Below are 20,652 nucleotides of genomic sequence, written 5' to 3'. Positions count from 1 at the left end.
TTACCTTCCCAATACTGGTAAATTAGCACATTTTGCAGTGTTTCCTTGATATTTAATATCTGTCCCAAAAGGGCAGAGTCAAAAAGTTGGATCTCTGAAGTTGGATAGCACCAAATTGTAGGCCTATTGAGGCAGCTTAGATTTGCCTCAGCAAGATGCTTTGCATTGTGAAAAGATGCAATTTGTTTTAGAAGGTATTTCAGGTTGCCTCAAATCCTTCAAAGATAGTTGACTCGGGCTTAGATAGAAGCCAGAAACACTGGACAGTAGAAGGCAATCCAAACACGCAAAATGAAACAATATTTTGGTGACTTGCATAAGTGAGGGTGCCATATTGCTTCACAAAGCAGTTCTGTGTGAGTTGTTGATCAAAGTGAAATCACAAAGAATTCATAGTAATGGGTAGGAAAGATAACCCAGGAAAACAAATATAATAAATAGAAACAACAATTTTTAAAATCTCAAACAGTGTTTAATCAAATCAGATCAAGTATTACAATCGTAATGTACATTTCTATAAAAAATATATATATAGAATAGATGAGTTCTTCAGGTCAAATGGAGGTTGCAGGTAATTTTATTTTTGTAGTGAGTGTCCAGGAAGATTAGTAGATCCTATAAAAAGGGAAATTCAAACTAGAACCTTTATCTTTCAAATGAAATATTGAATTATTGTAATCAAACTGCCTTGATACAGTAATGACAAAAACCAAAGAAAAAATGTCAGGCATTTAACAACAACTGCTTAAAGAACCATATTAATCATAAAACCATTTAATTTATAAAGTATATGTAAAGTATTATAGCAGGAGCATAGTATAACTATCATAAAATATCTGTTAACACTTCTTATCACCCATCAAAAGTTCTATATATTAGTCAAGTACAAAATAATTTGTGTATTTCTGCAAACCAGACTCTACGACAACCATATAGTTCAAAGATCTTATATGATGTAATTATTTCCATTTATATGAATAACTGATTTATAAAACAATCAAAATTGTTGAATGAAGGCAAATATATGTGCCCCAGGATAATGTTGCAGGATCCAATCTAGTTGGTCATTGGGACCAGAGGTTTGTTTTTCCAAGCTTTCAGACTCATGCTGGTGCCCATCCTCAGGGAATTTCTCAATCTCCAGGAACAAACCTCTGGTCCGGTGACCAAGTCAGATTGGATCCTGCAATCATAGCTGTAAATCTTTATTATGTGACAGCTTTGATTTTTTTTTAACTTGGGTACAAAACAATAAATATTACTTAGCATCTTGGTTGGTAAAGCAAAGCCATCTCTGCCTAAACACAAAATAGGTTAGCTGCAGAAGCAGTAGATGACTGCATTCAAATTTGCATCTACAGTAAGGAGAACAAACATCCATCATTGGCAGAAGGGGTATCCCCCATGTCCTCTCCTCCCAATCTGTTCCAAAAAATTAGAACACCTTTCAAAGCAGATTTGGAGGAAGTGTAATAGTTGCCGAATGGGGAGGAAAAGAGGAAAACAATATGTCACTGGATAAATAAGGGCCATACATATAATACGATGCTGCTGAAGCCCAGAGAAATATCGAGTATTTTTAAACAAAAACAAAATCATTTGTCAATATCAGAGAGTATTGCCGTTGTCCCAAAGATTACATTTTATACAAAACAGTGAGTTAATGTTGGCTAGGATTACTTCTATTCTTCATGAAATTCACTTACCTAAATGCTGCCTCTGTAAAAGATTAACGAGAGTGATTGGGTGTTTGATCCCAGATGAGAGCGAAGATGCAGATGTGGACTGATAATGCTGAGTAGATTTCTGTCCAAAAGTATTTGGGATATGATTTCTACTGTTTTGTGATGATACAAATGACGATATGTAAGGATTTCCATTGTTGAGCATTTTTAAGGGAGATGATCTAATAATAAAATGACCAAGAACATTGCATAACAGTGAAAGCAGAATACACATTTTGACTACAGTAGTAGAGGACTTGTTCCATTATTTCAATAAAATAGATACAATGGGAACAGTCCCATTAGAGGACATAGTGATTCTAAAACATTGTTTCTTCTATGCCGCTGCATAGACTTACTGCTATAAATTCAAATAAGCTAAAAGAAAGATGCTAATAGTTGAAGGAAAGATTTTATTTAATTCAGTAATTATAAAAGAAAAATACAGGTATAACTTGTTTTCCTAAAACAAATTACCTAAAATTTCACAGTATACTAATTCTGTCAAAAAATCTTAATAAACCAAAGCCAATTAAACCATCTCTCTGAGCAACAGAAATAAGCATTAAATACCAAAATGAGAAAAAATACCCTTTTTTGAATCCCACTGCAAAGTTTATTTTACCTTACAGATCCTGCTGGGTTTCTTTGAAATGATGTCATTCCAGATAATTGAGAACTTCTGCATGTAACACTACCTATAAATAATATTCCAGATTAAATTACATTATATTTTATATAATCCATTATCTGAAAATACATTTCCAGAAATACATTGCACACTTCACAAATTATTTGGAATAAGTGCTTCAGATCTCATGTTAGCACAGACCTCCCCATAATCATTAAAAGATCCCATTCTTTTTTAGGCTTCTATGTTTTATGGGCTCCAATAAGGACTTTTCAATACCAAGATGTGATCTTCCAAGACAAAGGGTCATAGAGTGCATCTATGTGTTCATTTAATAGATTTATACTGCCGGCCAACTCAAATAGTGTGATTTTGGGCAGCATACAATAGATAAACCCTTCACATAACATTAAAACATACCCAATATATAAAATATAAAATGGCAACCAAACACATTAATGAAAATACATTATTATACATATACATAGTATGTAGTCCTGGGCTTATGACAGTAATTGTTATGAAATGGTAAACCCAAACATAAGGTATATATCAACAAATAAACAATATTTACTCTTACCCATATGTCCATTCTGCGGTGGACTTATCAGTGATATTCTTGTTGGGCCAGCTACTGTTTCAGTCTACGTATAATTCAGAAATATTTACAATAAAAACATAGAGTAATAAGTAATTATTTCATTTAATTAAGTATTTCTTGCTTCCTTGCTAGTACAGTACAGAAATGTACTGCTTTTTTAAGAAGAATTATTACTAGGTTGTATTACTTAAAAGAAATTTTGGTTCGGCCTATGATAAATCAGAAGAACAGAGCTGCATTTTTAATGGGCTCAACAATAAATTATTTCCTCTCTCTGCTATAAATATCTTCTAACAAGAATCTGTAACAGTCAGAGTCTAAACATTTTGTATGCTACTTATGTCTCCTAGTTGGTGGACTGCAGGCAACAAAATATAGGCTTGCAAGGTACTTTCCCTATATTGCTAAAGCATAAAACAGTATGTGAAAGCCTCAATTTCGCCTTGATAGGTGAAAGAATTAATATCACTGACTGGATCCATTTGATGATGTCCTTGACATATGGAAGATTACAATTTAGAAAGTAAGAGGAGCGAGGAAGGAGAAGTCAATGCATGTGCGCTTTTATATACAAGTAGTCCTTGACTTACGACCACTCGAGACCAAAATTTTTGTTGGTAAGTGAGACAGTTGTTGAGTTTTGTCTCATTTTACAACCTGTCTTGCCACAGTTGCTAAATGAATCTTAACAGTTGTTAAGTGAATCTGGCTTCCCCATTGACTTTGCTTGTCAGAAGGTCATAAAAGAGGATCACATGGTGGCAAGTGTGAAAAACGGTCATAAGTCACTTTTTTCATTGCTTTTGTAACTTTGAATGGTCACTAAATGAACTGTTGTAAGATGAGGACTACCTATACAGACAATGAGGGGAAGACTGAAAAAATCATGATGGGTTGGAATAGATGAGAGCCTAAAAAACAGATAAGATAAATTTAATAGCCTCATCTGAACTATTTTGGATGCAATAAACATGACCATTATTCCAGAGAGATACCTAAGCAAAAGCTGGATCCTTTGCATCCAGTTTGCTAAATAAAGGTCAGTTAAATAAACTTTAATTACACTTTTTCTCCTTCTTATCTCAAGCCTCTATTTCTTTTGCTTACCCTTACAACTTTTCTGTATTTTGTGCAATACTGTTTACCCCAAACAAGGTGGCATGACATACCGTATTTTTTGGAGTATAAGACGCACTTTTTCCCCCAGAAAAGAAGGTGAAAATCTGAGTGTGACTTATACTCTGAATGTAGCCCTGCCCAGCCTCTGAAACGGAGCTTCAGAAAAAAAAGCCTCCGAAGACACAGAGCTCACAACCAACGAATCTGTCGCTGAAATTCACCTCTGGGAACAGCTAATAGGGGGTATTCCATGAGGCCGATCCACCTGCCAATCAGCTTTTTTCTTATTTTCCTCCCTTATTTTATCTGGCTGTTAACCGCCCTGAGTCCTTCGGGAGAAGGGCAGTATAAAAATTCAATAATAACAATAATAACAATAACAATAACAATAACAATAATAATAATAATAATAATAATAATAATAATAATAATAATAACAACAACAACAACAACAATAATAATAATTATTATTATTAAAAACTAAGGTGCATCTTACAGTCCAAAAAATACAGTATGTCAAAGTCTATCAGCTGAAACTTTTCCATTTTGCAGATAAAAACAGGAAACCATTACTTGCAAGTTTCTTTCCATGAAATCATATCATAGTATAAGCAATTTTTTAAAACTAAATATGAGAGAATAGATCAGAATGAACTATACACTCATTTCAATTGCAGCAGTCGGTTACCAAGTTTTCTAGTTAAATTCAAGCAACAGATTATAGACAGAAAGAAAATGTAATAGCTGTCAATTTTATAGTCCCATCTTATACTTGATATGTAATTTGAGCAGTTCTGTGTATAAACAAAAGGAACAGCCACAATTATATATATGCCCATGTAGAAGAAAGAAGCATGGGAAGTACTAAACTGTCATGACTGCTTTTCAAAGAATTAGTGATCACCTCAGCATATATGCCTTTAAGAAGTAAAGATAGGAAGTATCCTAAATAACAGAGAACCTTTTCCACTAAAGCTGATCTAGCATTTAACAGTAGAATGATAACTGGAACTATTTGTATCTTGGTATATAAAGAAGGAAGAAAAAACTTACTTTCCTTACTGAAGGTGGCACTTCTACCTCCTTTGATGAATTCCGACTGATAAAAGATGTTGAATATTTAAATAATTGAATAAGGTACAAATATTAAGCCTGGGCCAAATATTTAAGTTTTATTTTTGTTAAGTTTTTATATTATAAATATTATATACACAAACACATACATACCAATTTTAAATTTCAAATAATGGAATAATTGAAGCATGATACTATAAGTATGCTATTTTTCTTAATCACAATGGGATTCAGCATTGTTAAACTCGTTTAGGATGAACTAGGTAATTAATTATTTCTTTGTCACCAATACTATAGTTTTTCTTAAGGTGGCTTGAAGTATTAAAAACATATAAAGGCGGACAATTTATAAAAATATAATTAAGTTTAAAGGGTACTGCGTCCTTTAGATATATATGACACAATACTAAATACAACACCTGAAAAGTATATTCCAATGAGTTTAGTGGAATCTATTCTGATGTCCAGATGTATGTTTTCAAGCAAAAGTTACTATTCATGGAAAGTAAATTACTCTAATGGATTATGCGTATTTGAAAATACAAAGTATCTTTGAAATTATTCAAAATTCAATTGTGTTAATAATTAAAATACTCACCGTTGCAATTGTTGTATATACTGAATTTGTTGTGATGCTCTCTTAAGATATGCTTCCAGTTTTGCAATCTGAGTAGAATAATCTATTTCAGTAATTTAAATTCTGTATTATTTCTTGTCATTTATAAAAATCAGTTGTTTAATGGTCAACAGTTGTTTAATGGAAATATTCCAGACTAAGGGATCAGTACTCAGTCAAAATATTTTAACTGCTAGATGAGGTACCAAAAAGCTTAGTACAGTACATTATTTGATTCATTACATTTTATTTATACATATCACACCAGAAATGTGACTTCATCAAGATTCAGTATACTATAGTATTCAATTCAACATGAATCCAAAGTACCTTTTCTCTGTAATGTGTTAATAGACGTCTTCTGTGTTTTTCCTGAAACTGGGCAATCTAACAATTAAGAAACCACAGGAACAATTATTGGTATTGTTAAACAGTGTTAGAATATTTTTACGAAAGCAATACAAATCTAACAGAAATTAAATACCTAAGTCTATATTTTACTCCTAAGTACCATATTGATGTGGGGAGTGCAGCAAACATTAAAGATTCTTTTTTCTTCAAACTTTCAGAAATACTTCATCCTAAACTGCATACCATGTACAAACATAATACTGTACTTAACCAACATAAATGTAATGAATTGATCACCTGTAGATAAAATGGATACTCAAAGTACACATTATGCTAATATATTATGTTATTGCAAAAACCATAATATTTCTAATTCATACATGCTAAGCCATAATATACTGAACAAGTTACATGTTAAACTAAAACCACATTAAGACTTGCCCATATCCTCTAATCTTGCCCATACCCTTTCATCTTCTTGGGTGACCTAAATCTACCTCTCATTAACTGGACAACTAATGAATGTTCAACTGACCCAATCCATACTACACTATACAACGCTGTTACAAACCTAGGTCTTGAACAACTTGTAACTAACAATACAAGACTCAACAACTGCCTTGATCTCATCTTCTGCAACAATTCAAACTCAATTTACGGACTACAAATTAAAGAACCTTTTTCCAACAGTGACCACTGCATGATTGATTTTCGTCTCAATATACGTCCATACTTAAATCGTCATAACAACAGTACTCCCAACTACAACTTCAAAAAAGCCAATTACGACCTTATAAACATTTCTTTTCTTGTCTTTCATTTCTGGACTGGCAAAATTTGTTTGCAACCTGCATAACCCCTGAAGACCACTATAGAGTCTTCCTACTTGAAATCAATAGAGTCATTAAACTATATGTACCACAAATGACTACCATGATAAAAAAAAAACCACTACCCATATCAATAAAAAAGCTTCAATCAAAAAAAAAATCCCTCTGGAAAAGAAACAAAAAAGGCTATGTTACAAATTTCAAAAACCGCTACAGAAACATATGCAACCAAATAAAAACTGAATGCACAAATTACCACACCAAGCAAGAAGAGAATCTTCTGCGCACAAATTCCAATTGTGCCTTTTATAATTTTGTTAACAATAAACTTAAAGACTCTAGATCCATCCCACCACTAAAAGATTCTAACAACAAAGAATGCAATGACGAAACAGTTAAAGCAAACCTCTTCAACATTTTCTTTGGCTCAGTTTTTGTTAACTCCGATAACACATATCCGACATTCCACAAACGTACCAGCAATGATTATGATGATTTAACTCATATAGATTTCACAGAAGACAACACTGGAAAAGCTCTTCACAACTTAAAACCATCGCTATCTATTCGACCCGATGGACTGTGTGCATACTTCTTAAAAAAACTTTCCATTAATATAGCAGAACCCCTAAGTATTATCTTTGATAAAGCTTTCACTACCAGTTCTCTTCCCAAACTTTGGTCACTAGCCACAGTAATCCCTATCTTCAAAAAAGGAGACCCCAGCTTAGTTGAAAACTACAGACCGATCTCCCTTTGCTGCGTCACCTGCAAAGTCATGGAATATATCATCAACCAATCCATTACCTCACACTTAGAAACAAACAACCTACTCTCCAACAAACAATTTGGTTTCAGAAAAAAATTATCATGTAACTTACAACTTCTCCACTGCAAAAACATATGGACTTCAAATCTTGATCAAGGCAAATCAATAAATGCAATTTACATAGACTTCTGCAAAGCTTTTGACTCAGTAGTACATGATAAACTTCTCCTAAAACTAATATCCTATGGCATCTCAGGGCCCCTCCACAAATGGATATCTGCTTTTCTGTCTAACAGACAACAAGTGGTCAAAATTGGCAATGCTTTATCAAATCCTGTTCCTGTCAAAAGTGACGTTCCTCAAGGCAGCGTTCTTGGACCAACACTCTTTATACTATACATTAATGATCTTTGTGACCATATCTCAAGTAATTGTGTTCTCTTTGCTGATGATGTCAAACTATTTAACATTACAGACAATACTTCTATCATTCAAAACGACCTTGATCATCTAACCGCTTGGTCTAAAAATTGGCAGCTCCAAATTTCAACCAGCAAATGCTCAGTCTTAAAATAGGAAAAAAGAACCCAAAAACTAAGTACATACTAGATGGACATTACCTTACAGACAACCCCCATCCCGTTAAAGACCTTGGAGTTTTCATGTCAAATGATCTAAGTGCCAAAGCCCACTGCAACTACATAGCAAAAAAAGCTCTAAGAGTTGTAAACCTTATTTTGCGTAGCTTCTTTTCAAAAAACACCACTACTAACCAGAGCATATAAAACATTTGCTAGACCAATTCTAGAATACAGCTCGCCTGTTTGGAACCCTCACCACATCTCTGACATCAATACAATTGAATGTGTCCAGAAATATTTTACAAGAAGAGTTCTCCATTCCTCTGAAAACAATAGAATACCCTATCCCACCAGACTTAGAAATCCTAGGCTTAGAAAACTTGGAACTCCGTCGCCTTCGACAACACCTAAGCTTAACTCACAGAATCATCTATTGTAATGTCCTTCCTGTTAAAGACTACTTCAGCTTTAATTGCAATAATACTAGAGCAACTAATAGATTTAAACTTAATGTCAACCGCTTTAATCTAGATTGCAGAAAATATGACTTCTGTAACAGAATCATCAGTGCTTGGAATACTTTACCTGACTCTGTTGTCTCTTCCCACAATCCTAAAAGTTTTATCCAAAAACTTTCTACTATTGACCTCACCCCATTCCTAAGAGGACCATAAGGGGCGTGCATAAGCGCACAAACGTGCCTACCGTTCCTGTCCTATTGTTTTTCTTTTCTTCTTTCTATATATATGCTTATACCTCCTTATATTTACTCATATATGTTTATATACTATATAATCTTTTGTACGATTCCTACATATATTGTTGTGACAAAATAAAATAAATAAAATAAAATAAATAAAGACTTACTATAAAATATGAGTTTAGCCAGAATGCAAACATTCCTAAAAACATGAAATGCCATAAAAGTTTGGTGCAAGTGCTTTATTTCCCATGAAAAAAAGAAAAAAACCCTCAAGGTCCTTAAGTAATTTCTGAAGGAATGCGGCTCTGCACTGTTTCTTCCCATCATTCCCTTTGTTGGGAACTTCTTAATCTGTAGACACATTTCAACATGAATAATAAATAATGAATCCTAATTTTTTTTATTACTACAATATAATCCTTATATGCCAAATGATGTTAGCAATGGATATATCATCTTATTTTTTTTTAAGTATTTCTTCTTTTTAAGGCCACAGCACTACTTGCAAGCATGGAAAATAATGTTCAACTAATTTTCCTTACCACTGGCACAGCTAAACCATATTTCAGCTTGGATCACCTAATTCCCTGATTTTCTGAAAACTTTTACTTGTGGCACTATCCAATTTTTGCTGAAGGAATTCTGATTGCTAAGGGTGACTGCAGCCAGCAAATTCTTACTACGTATAATTTCATACTTTGTGAAATATTGTATATTTAATAGTACAAGTTTATAGTTTTATTTCATTTAAACATTACACAGGATGGATAAAACATGCTTACATTTCCCTTTATGTCCTCATTCAATACTATGTGTCAAAATTATATTTTATCTTCTATTAGTGTTACATGAAAGGTAACACTAATCTTAACTATTACAAACCAGTACTAAATCCAATTTCTTGCTGGGAGTCAGTTTGATGATTTATTTATTTATTTATTTATTAAATTTTTATACCGCCCTTCTCCCGAAGGACTCAGGGCGGTTTACAGCCATGATAAAAACAACAACAGGATACACATAAAACCATAATTTAAAAAACTTATTTTACAAATGGCCGAATTAAAACATTTAGAATAAAACCCAAATTTTAAAATGTTAAAACATTGAGACTAATTTAAAATCCTATTAAAATCCTATGCCAGTCCTGCACGAACAAACAAATAGGTCTTCAGTTCTCGGCGGAAAGTCCGAAGGTCCGGCAGTTGCCTAAGTCCAGGGGGAAGTTCGTTCCAAAGGGTGGGAGCCCCCACAGAGAAGGCCCTCCCCCTGGGGGCCGCCAGCCGACATTGCTTGGCGGACGGCACCCTAAGGAGTCCCTCTCTGTGCGAGTGTACACGTCGGTGGGAGGCATTCGGTAAGTACCCTGGCCCTAAGCCATGGAGCGCTTTAAAGGTAGTCACCAACACCTTGAAGTGTACCCGAAAAACCACAGGTAGCCAGTGCAGACTGCGCAGGAGAGGTGTTACATGGGAGCAACGTGTGGCTCCCACTATCACCCGCGCAGCTGCGTTCTGAACCAACTGGAGCCTCCGGGTACTCTTCAAGGGGAGCCCCATGTAGAGCGTTACAGTAGTCCAAGCGAGAGGTAACCAGAGCATGAGTGACCGTGCATAGGGCATCCTGGTCGAGGAAGGGGCGCAACTGGCGAACCAGGCGAACCTGGTAAAAAGCCCTCCTGGCGACGGTCGTCAAATGATCTTCGAAAGTCAACCGTCCATCCAGGAGGACGCCCAAGTTGCGCACCCTTTCCACTGGGGCCAATGATTCGCCCCCAACAATCAGCCACGGCTGCAGCTGACTGTACCGGGGTGCCAGCATCCACAGCCACTCCGTCTTGGAGGGATTGAGTTTGAGCCTGTTTCTCCCCATCCAGACCCGTACAGCTTCCAAGCACCGGGACAGCACTTCGATGGCTTCGTTGGGATGGCCTGGGGTGGAAAAGTACAGCTGCGTGTCGTCAGCGTACAGTTGGTACCTCACCCCAAAGCCATTGATGATCTCACCCAGCGGCTTCATATAGATGTTGAACAGGAGAGGCGAGAGAATCGACCCCTGCGGCACCCCACATGTGAGGGGCCTCGCGGTCGATCTCTGCCCTCCTGCCAAGACCGTCTGTGACCGGTCAGAGAGATAGGAGGAGAACCACCGATAAACGGTGCCTCCCACTCCCAAACTCCCCAACCGGTGCAGCAGGATACCATGGTCGATGGTATCAAAAGCCGCTGAGAGGTCTAATAGGACCAGGGCAGAGGAACAACCCCTGGCCCTGGCCCTCCAGAGATCATCAACCAACGCGACCAAAGCTGTCTCCATGCTGTACCCGGGTCGGAAGCCAGACTGGAACGGGTCTAGATAGACAGATTCCTCCAGGTATTGGGGTAATTGACGTGCCACCACACTCTCAACAACCTTCGCCACAAAGCGAAGGTTGGAGACAGGACGGTAATTTCCTAAAACAGCTGGGTCCAGGGAGGGCTTCTTGAGGAGGGGTCTCACCACCGCCTCTTTCCTCCTCCAAATCATGAAGATTAAAACTATATATGAAGATGATGATGATGTACTGATATCATGGTACTGAAATCATGCTAACTCATGGTGAATTCAGAGAATCACAGAATATTTTAAATTTTTTAGGGAAACACAGACAACCATCAGACATGCATTAAGCTCTGCGAGTTCTTTGTGGTATCCCGGCTGGGAACCACAAGGTACTGTGGAAAAAGTTATAGAGAAATATAGTTATTGAGACACTATGAACCAGTAAAGTTTGGGAATTTCTGTTCTAGCATACAGTATTCATAATGAAAAATATTCAAAATAATTCACAGATCACTCACTTGTGTGATTTCTTTGGAATATTTTCTGCATAATCCATCTAATCCCATAAAGAGTGACTGGATATCTGAATTCACCTGTACCAAATAAATAAATATATACATACAACTCAAGTATTTAAAATGTTAAAAAATAAGCGACTCTGCTCAGTAATACAAATACTAATTTCTTTTGAGATATAATTATGAAGTTACTGAAAAGTTATTCATAGGTCTAGTGTGCATCACACAAAAAGAAAACATTCCAAATGCTATCATAGTATCACACTATGTTAGGGTTAGGGTCAGGGCGCCAAAGGAGACCACCAAAAGTATCACTATAAACGATACTATATTCCACCAGCCAATGGTGGGTTTCAAATTTTTTTACTACCGGTTCTGTGGGTGTTGCTTAGTGGGCGTGGCATAGGAAGGATACTGTAAAATCTCCATTCCCACCCCACTCCAGGGAAAGGATACTGTAAAATCCCCATTTCCTCCCTATCAGCTGGGACTTGGGAGATAAAAAATAGATGGGGGTGTGGCCAGTCAGAATTTTTACTACTGGTTCTCTAAACTACTCAAAATTTTCGCTACCAGTTCTCCAGAACTGGTTAGAACCTGCTGAAACCCACCTCTGCCACCAGCATATATTTACATACTTGGCTACAACTCCATGATCAGAAGAATACACTTATTTAAAATGCTGTACCACTGACATCAATATTTAGTCTGTTTTCCTACTAGGAATTCAAAGCCATATGCATAGCATTCCTCCTCCAAATCATGAAGATTAAAACTATATATGTAATGTAATGTTGGTATGTTACATTACATTATGTTATATATGTTATAATAGAAACCTGCAAATCTGGTGGTATTTTTCTTCCCTTCCCTCTTGTAGCCCAATTGGTCAGGGAGGGGTCAACCTGATTCTCTTAATACTTTTTCCCAGTGTTTAAGGAATGCTTCTGTCCTTTTTGTTTACATGAAGATTTCTGGATACTTGCTTCAAGGCTACCTCCCTGGCAGTCTACCCCATATATTTTGGCCTGAGGGAGAGTGAAAGGATCCAAATCATTCAACAGGCTTCTATAATTGAAAGTGGTCTTGAACTTGGGTTTCCCTATCCTAGCACACCTTAATTGTTATTGCATATTACATTGTATGTATTTCTGTAACGTCTATGAAAATATACATTAATTTATACATGACAATACTTAATCATTTTGCAATTGCTGAATGAAATGTAGCTATTTGTAACTTTTTCTGTACCTTTTTTGAAAGGACTATTGTACGACATGGAACTCTGCAAATCATACATTCATCTTTTTTACCTATAAAATCAACAAAAATGCATGCTGTACTATATATTATTTTACTGACAAATAAACTGTAACATCTAATAAATTGCATTTTGTATTGTATCATTCATAATTATGACTTGGAATTATATTAGCTTTTTTGAAAAAGCAGCATATCCATTATGTTTTTTAAACATAATTGCAATACAGATGTTTAGACAAAGCCTTAATACTTATATGAAAATTTCTTAAACAAAATATTTGTTTGTTCTGGAAATATTTGCCCAGAAATGGGACATCCCAGTAATGCAAGGACTATTTTAACTATCTCATTAGAAGGTGCGTACCACAAGGTTGAACTGTAGACTTCTTGGCGCTTTCTGAGCTAGCTTGCTTGTTTGCAGATTTTTGATTACGCAACTAGGTAATATCAATGTGAATTGCATTGATGATGATGCTATCTAGTTGGCTAATGAAACACCTGCAAACAAATAAGCTCAGACAACAATTAAGAACTCCGTGTTTCAATTAGATAGCTTTTCTAAAATAATTTTCACCCATTGTTTCTACCCATCCAGTAAAAATGTACAAAATGAATAAAAATGTCCATGCTCCAGATCTCATCTTTAAACCAGTGTCATCTGATGAGATCCAGGTACTCTGTTGCAATGGATCCAGTACATGATGCAACAACTTAGCCTTGGCTATCTGAGTTGCTCTAGTCCTGCCGATCTTTCCCAGGTACTGGGTTAGAAAACACATTTATAATATTTTATTAATATATTGGATGATTTAAAAAGAAGCATGACCAAATGTGAAACTGTTGGCTTTCATTTATGGGACTTTATATCACTTCAGTCACAATGAATTCTTAAGGTTAATAAAAATCATTAAGATAAAAAACAATGCAAGTCATTTCATTATACCGGTGTTATCATTACAATAATAAGACAATGTCAGCCTCATTCACTATTCATTCACAGCACTCTATCACTTCTTAATGGTATAGTTTTGGATGGACTTTGAGAAAAACACGGGGTTAGAAGATTCTGGAATATTTAGAGCAAAGGTCATTGTTGCCTCCTGGGACAAACTGTTCTATAGGGGGAATACTCCATGAAATGCCCCTTTTTGTCAGACTTTTCTGTATGTGGGAAGCCTCAGTAGGTATCTTGTTTATCTGCACCAAATGGACCAATCTACTTGGAATGGGCAATCTTGAAAATATCTGGATCGCAACCCACTTTTATATTTATATATAAAAACATGTGAGTTTATTCTGTACATTATTATTCTTGGTGCCAACTATTAACAGGTAATGTAGTAGTTGCAGCATTATCAGAGAATTTTCAATTAAAATGTGATCCTGGTATCTGGAGATTTTTTAAAGAGAAAAAGGACTGGAAATTCTCTTTCATTGCAGTAAAGTATGGAGTAAAGATTTATTTCCCAAGGTAAATGGATGCCGCTTCTCACTAGCAGCATCACTTTTAGGGTGATGAAAAAGACAACGTTCTAAATAATAAATACCAAAATAGGAAATCTGTAACTCATTCCACTAGCAGATGAGCAAAAGCATGAAATTGATGTGGAACTTGGCAGCAGTGCTTTTTCAAGCCTCTATCTGCTGTAGAATTTCTGGTCTGCAGGGATTTTGTTTAGGATGAAATTGGTCTTTTTAGTTCTTTTTTGTCTCTTTGTATCAATATTCTTTATTTAAACATAAAATATCTGATTTGGATGAGAGGATTCAACTTTCATATTATACAAACACTGGGGCAAAATTGGCACATTCCCAATCTTAAAATTAAAGTCACGAAAATGTCCTTTGGTGACTTACGCTATTGAGAAGATCTGAATAAAGGTAAGAGAACATTCTAAGTGCTAAGTAATCTTCTGTCTCTTATAAATCACTATTTTTGATTTTGAACTAGTTGCCAGGAATCAATATCAGTAAATGTCAGAGAACTTCTTTTTCCAAAATTAACATGCGCCTAACCTTAGATATCCTAATATGTATGTGTTTAAAACATTTACGTAGCTGCCCATCTTATACCCAACTCTGATGGCTCCCAATCAAAAAGTAAAACAATATCATTAACAAAATAAAAAAAATCATAATTAAGCTATAAATATGTTTGAATAGTAATTTGAAGATCGCCACCCGAGTTATGGCCAGAAATGCCTTCAAGAGAATTCAATGACTTGATTCACCTATTGTGATAAGCCAGTGTGACCAAGCAGTTTAATAAACCGCAGTTAACCAGGTTCAACCCAAGCAATCATACCATGGCTTAACGCCTTAACCCAATGTGTGAATCCAGCCAATGGGAAGCGCAGACTCCAGTGAATATCACTTGGCTATCAACAAGCTACCAGGTCCTGCCACCCCTGGGGCAGGTTACCTTTCTGGAGACACTGCCCACAGATAACATGGCCGCAGTTGGTCAGGCTGAAATTTAGAGCGGCTCCTTGGGGCTTCTGGAAACATACATTGCAGAATATCAGACAAGCCATTATCAGACCAAGATATATATTTATATATATATATATTTCTCTTCTTGTCTTGCTCTAGCTACAATCAGGCACCTGGGCCCCAGGAATACACTTATACTGCCGCCCCTTCGGAGTCAAGTGGCCACCAGCCACTGATCCGCAGCTCAAAAGACAGCGCGCTCGCCCTGCGAGGGGGGCCGAACGAACGAGAGGTCGAACCTGAGGGAGGCGGAGGCCGCGTTCGTCAGTACCGCGCAGGCGCTCTCTTCTTCCACCAAAAGGGGAAAACAGGGCGGGGGGGAAGGCCGGTTCCAATTCACGTTCTGTTTAGCCCCGCCCCCACCCCGGCCTCTAGCGAGAAAAGGCTACGCGTACAGTACGTAAAAACCGGAGCGTGCCAATCTCTTTTGCAGGTCTGTTTAGTTCCGGGATGAGGATTTGACCACGTTGAACACAGTATATAGAGTGGCAGCTATCCGTAGAAACGAATGGAAAAGGTGTAAGGCTTTGATGGTTTTAACGAAACGGTGTTAAAGGCGGCACAGGCAAGCTCGGTGATTCCGCAGACGCATTCATTTACTTTTCTAGGCAGTAGCAAGTCCGAAGGAGGTGGCTGGCCGATGTTTTCTGGTGAGATATTTTTTCAGCTTCCCGTTTTAATCATTAATCCCGGTGGCCTTCCATCCACGTATTAACCGGGACGGACCCTGCTTAATTGTTCAATGGCAATTAATAGGAGGTTCATACCGGCAAAGAAAACTCTGGTTAGGCGACCCCTTTGTCTTGCATTAGCAAACTACTGAAAACGCCAAGCATCGACATGCTCATATGAAATCAGAACACAAAAAGGAGCAAGTCCTGAATGTATGAATGGTGAATAGGTGTGGGAGGGAGGATCAGAAAGCGACGTGTCAAAGGCGAAACTAAATACGAGCTTTTTCTGTTGGTTTTCACAGGCGTCTCCAAATTAGCCGGAAGAGAATCGGCGTGGGGGGGGGGGAGAAGCAACCTGACATACATAAGTGAGCGTGCATGAATGAGTGTGTAAATCTAATGCGCACGAACGGCGGAACACGCCACGGCAACAGCCACGGAGGTCCGGTTGAATTCGGATGTCGCGCTCTCGTTTCTACGCCAACCAAGCGAGCAAATGAACGAATCACCCTCGGAGCTTACAGATTGGGATCTGGCGGGCGCCGGGCAAAGCCGCTCCTATGGGCTGCACGGGATCAAAGCCCTTTTCTTTGACTTGGACAACACCTTGGTCGACACCGCCTCTGCAAGCAGGAGAGCCATTGCAGAGGTACTTGCCATTCGCATGTCTTCCTTCCCCACTTAAACAAGGAAGGGAAAGCAAATAAGTAGAGGTTGGAAGAAGTTGATTAGCAGACCGGGTTACCCTGCGTTGATTTTAGCTCTTGAAAGTCTTTTGAATTTAAATCGGGGCTCCCTATCATCTCATTCTGCTGCATCGGTAGAACAAAAGGGTAATAATAGTAATATATTGCAGGAAGTGTTCCACATGCTTTGCTATTTTTTGGAAAGGGGACCTGCCTTAGTTCAAGCTGCTGTTGATCAGAGTCTTTTCATCCTCAAGTTAACTTCCCATGCAGGGAAAATTGAATATTTTCAATAGCACCAGCTAGAGAAAGCCACTTGACATGTGTGAGCGTAGCCATTAAAAAAAAACACTTCTCTGTGCTCAGGTGTCTAGAGTGGGAGGTGAAGCTCTTTACAATTTATAACAGGCCTCCTGACTGGGAGACTTACATCAATGTAAACCTACTGCTTCATGGAACCCAAACACATACAGTTGGTAACATTTCTAAAATGTATTTTCCATATTTCCACAATGTGTGTGTGTGTGGGGGGGTGTTATGTAAATTTAGTGTTCTCCTGCTCCTTAAAGCAGAGCTCTCTGTGTCTGCCTCTGTTTCTCTTCCCCTCCCTCCCATCCCACACACCATTTTTTACACATGGGATATGTTTATGTAAAAATTATGATCTTTGGGAGAAAATACAATTAGAATTCTAATTGATTATTAGCTTTACTGACATTTTTCCAAAACATGTTTGTACAAGTTTTCTTCTGGATTTATTGTATATTGTTTAAAATGTTATACATTTATACAAATATTCAAAACCAGAAAGTTTTATTTTCCTCTATTTTTTCTGCAATTCAATGCTAAACAATCTGTCAAGGACAAAATGGTGAACACTGACATTTGACTCTACAGCAATGCCTGCCAGCCTTAGCAACATCTAGCTGGGAATTCTATAAGCTGAATTCCACATGCGTAAGAAACAGTCAAGCCTCAGGAACACTGCTCTAACTTTATTAAATTACAGTTTCCAAACTTCCTACCCAGTATGCATGTGTGTTGGCTAGGAATTCTGGAAGTTAGATTCCAGCTCTTCTGAAAGGCATCAAATTGGAGAAATAAACGTCAGGCGATCTAACTTTGTTCTGATTTCTCCATTTTCATAGGTAATCAAAATTTTACAATATAAGTATCACTACACTGAAAGAGAAGCTTGCATGGTGTGTGATAAGTTCCAAGACAAGCTGTTCAAGGAATGCTTTGATCCATCTAAAATATCCATTACTAATCTAAGGATCCAGCATTGGGAAGGAGCTATACAAGAAGTAAAGGGAGGAACAGAGAATCAGAAGTTGGCTACAGAATGTTATTTTCTTTGGAAAACCACCCGCCTGAAGCACTTGACTTTGACAGAGGAAACACGCAAGATCCTCAGGGACCTCAAAAAAGTTGTCCCTTTGCTTCTGCTAACAAACGGAGATACTGAGACACAAAGAGAAAAGATTGAAGCTTGTGCCTGTCAGAAATTCTTTGATGCAATTGTTGTAGGAGGAGAGCAGGAAGAAGAGAAACCATCGCCATCCATTTTCCTTCACTGTTGTAAACTTCTGGGAGTCCAGCCGGAGGACTGTGTGATGATTGGAGACTCTTTAGACACAGACATCCAAGGAGGGTTGAATGCAGGTTTAAAGGCAACCATTTGGATAAATAAAACTGGAATAGTTCCCAAGGAAACATCTCCTATTCCTCACTATACTATTTCTTCTCTTCTTGACCTCCCTGGGCTTTTAGTAAAACAACATTTTGAAATGAATCGGATGGCAGATAATGTACGTGCCAGTCTCACCAAGTAATTTAAGAGTTTAGCCTCTTTAGTTTAGAGTTAAAGGGCATTTCTATCTATGAGGTTTACATTGATTTACTTAAAGTGTTCTTTTCTATCTTTTTAAAAAGATTTTTACACTCTGTGCCATGTTGAACATATTTGAGTCTTTTACATGCTGTTCACTTTATGTCAAAGTGTGGGCGAAATATACAGGGGACTGTAAAGAAGTGGCCATTTTTGGCTGCTCCAAACCAGAATCTTGCAAACTCACTAACTTTTCACAAGAGTCCAGCAATATCATATTATTTGTTATGGGAGGGGATCGGGATATCTAAGACAAGAAATTAGTAACTGAAACTGAATTGTAGTTTCTGTCTTAAAATAACACCCACTCAACCAGCTTTTGTAATGATATCAAAAATAAATATATTTCTTGGTTACTACAATTCAAAGAAAGCAAATGATCTGACAATTCATCATTGCATTCCCCCCCAGCCCCCCAATGGTAAGCAACACTAAAGCACAGTTAAGCTGTGAGTCTCAATACTCTTGGACAGTGTTTCTTGGCAATTTTCTTATTCATGGACTTCAACTCCCAGAATTTGTCAGCTAGCAAGGTGATCCAGGGTGATATCTGAAAGTTGCCAAGGATGAGAAACACTGCTGTAGGATGAAACCAGTCATGGAGTGCCTCCTGGTGGCACTCCATATAACATTAAATTGTGTTACAAATGTGAAAAAATATTTAAAGGCTATTGTGAAGTTCAGTTCAAGAAAATCTGTAACTGGCTCAAAGTTCATGCTGTACATTTTTTTCTGAAAGTATACAACATTGTCTTTACTGTAATTTTAGACATAGTTTTTAGCTTCTTTGGAATCGGAGCAGAATTAAACACTACAATGCAAATGTGTCTTTTTCAGTTTTGTTCTTGCAATGTAACTGCATGGATTAGTATTTGCAGATGAGAATCGATTGAAAGGATGGGGAAACACTTAAATCTCATTCTTGGTGTTTTCAATGTTTTCTCCTTGTTAAAGTCTTCCAGTTCTTTTATCTTACCTGACAAATACAGTTAAAGATAATACACATACTCCCCTCAAAAGACAAAAAATGCTGTTTAGATTGATAAATTTCAATGAAGCCTACAGATTATTAGTATCTTGTGAGCAGGAGAAATTTAGACACAAAACAGAAGTTGAAGAATCAACTTGAAGAAGTTGCTATTGAAGAATCAAATGTATTGTTTTTTAAAAATCTGAACATATAGAATTGATACCTTAGCATCTAAATTCCTGTAATTCTAAAATCTTATAAACATATACCAGTACTGATTTTAATGCCAGTATTTTACCACTGTATAGTCCTGATATTTTTATGTACAGCATAATTTGCCAAAAGTTTTTCATATTATTCTTTGAATATCAGGTCCTTCTAAATGATTATAATAGCTACGGAGTTGCTACTGTGGTCATTTTCACTTAACATTTTACATACACATGACTATCTAGCTAGCACACCTACACAGCACCCATATCCGTCAACAAATACACAAACGACACATAAATATTTCAAACAGAAACATATTGATTACAGATACTTACATTTTGCCAGGCCAATTCTTGAATATCCTCATTTGTCTGGAATCTGCACTGCATATCAGACATTAATACAATTGAACAACTCCAGAGATATTTCACACGAAGAGTCTTCCACTCCTCTGATCGCAACAAAATACCTTATGCCACCAGACTCGAAATTTTGGGCTTAGACAACTTAGAACTTCACCGTCTTCAGTCTGACCTAAGCATAGTACATAAAATCATCTGCTACAATGTCCGACTAGACAATGAATACTTCAGCTTCAACCAAAACAATACAAGAGCACACAA

The 20,652-nt window shown here is 37.0% G+C and overlaps 2 protein-coding genes across 3 annotated transcripts; one reads left to right on the top strand and one right to left on the bottom strand.

Annotated features, from left to right (window-relative positions):
• Positions 1 to 460: 460 nt before the first annotated feature.
• Positions 461 to 15,892, bottom strand: RNF212 (ring finger protein 212). Of its 2 annotated transcripts, none has more exons than XM_058164424.1 (10): positions 15,835 to 15,892; positions 13,091 to 13,152; positions 11,840 to 11,914; positions 6,096 to 6,152; positions 5,748 to 5,815; positions 5,129 to 5,174; positions 2,936 to 2,999; positions 2,350 to 2,422; positions 1,707 to 1,906; positions 461 to 615 (listed from the first exon to the last, which is right to left on the bottom strand). In XM_058164424.1, the coding sequence occupies exons 2-10, from the start codon at positions 13,133 to 13,135 to the stop codon at positions 578 to 580; spliced, it is 666 nt and encodes a 221-aa protein (XP_058020407.1). In that variant the 5' UTR covers positions 13,136 to 13,152; positions 15,835 to 15,892; the 3' UTR covers positions 461 to 577. The 2 variants fall into 2 exon arrangements, with proteins under 2 accessions (XP_058020407.1, XP_058020415.1); XM_058164432.1 differs by lacking the exon at positions 15,835 to 15,892 and adding an exon at positions 15,525 to 15,712.
• Positions 15,893 to 15,993: 101 nt separating this feature from the next.
• Positions 15,994 to 19,761, top strand: NANP (N-acetylneuraminic acid phosphatase). The gene is made up of 3 exons (XM_058164414.1): positions 15,994 to 16,245; positions 16,572 to 16,918; positions 18,104 to 19,761. Exons 2-3 carry the CDS (start codon positions 16,766 to 16,768, stop codon positions 18,788 to 18,790), a joined length of 840 nt encoding a protein of 279 aa, XP_058020397.1. The 5' UTR covers positions 15,994 to 16,245; positions 16,572 to 16,765; the 3' UTR covers positions 18,791 to 19,761.
• Positions 19,762 to 20,652: the final 891 nt, after the last annotated feature.

Source organism: Ahaetulla prasina, chromosome 1, assembly GCF_028640845.1.
Source record: "Ahaetulla prasina isolate Xishuangbanna chromosome 1, ASM2864084v1, whole genome shotgun sequence".
In the NCBI taxonomy this organism is placed as follows: Eukaryota; Metazoa; Chordata; class Lepidosauria; order Squamata; family Colubridae; genus Ahaetulla; species Ahaetulla prasina.
The sequence above is the reverse complement of the archived record's forward strand: the minus strand, read 5'-3'. Positions and strand labels throughout refer to the sequence as shown.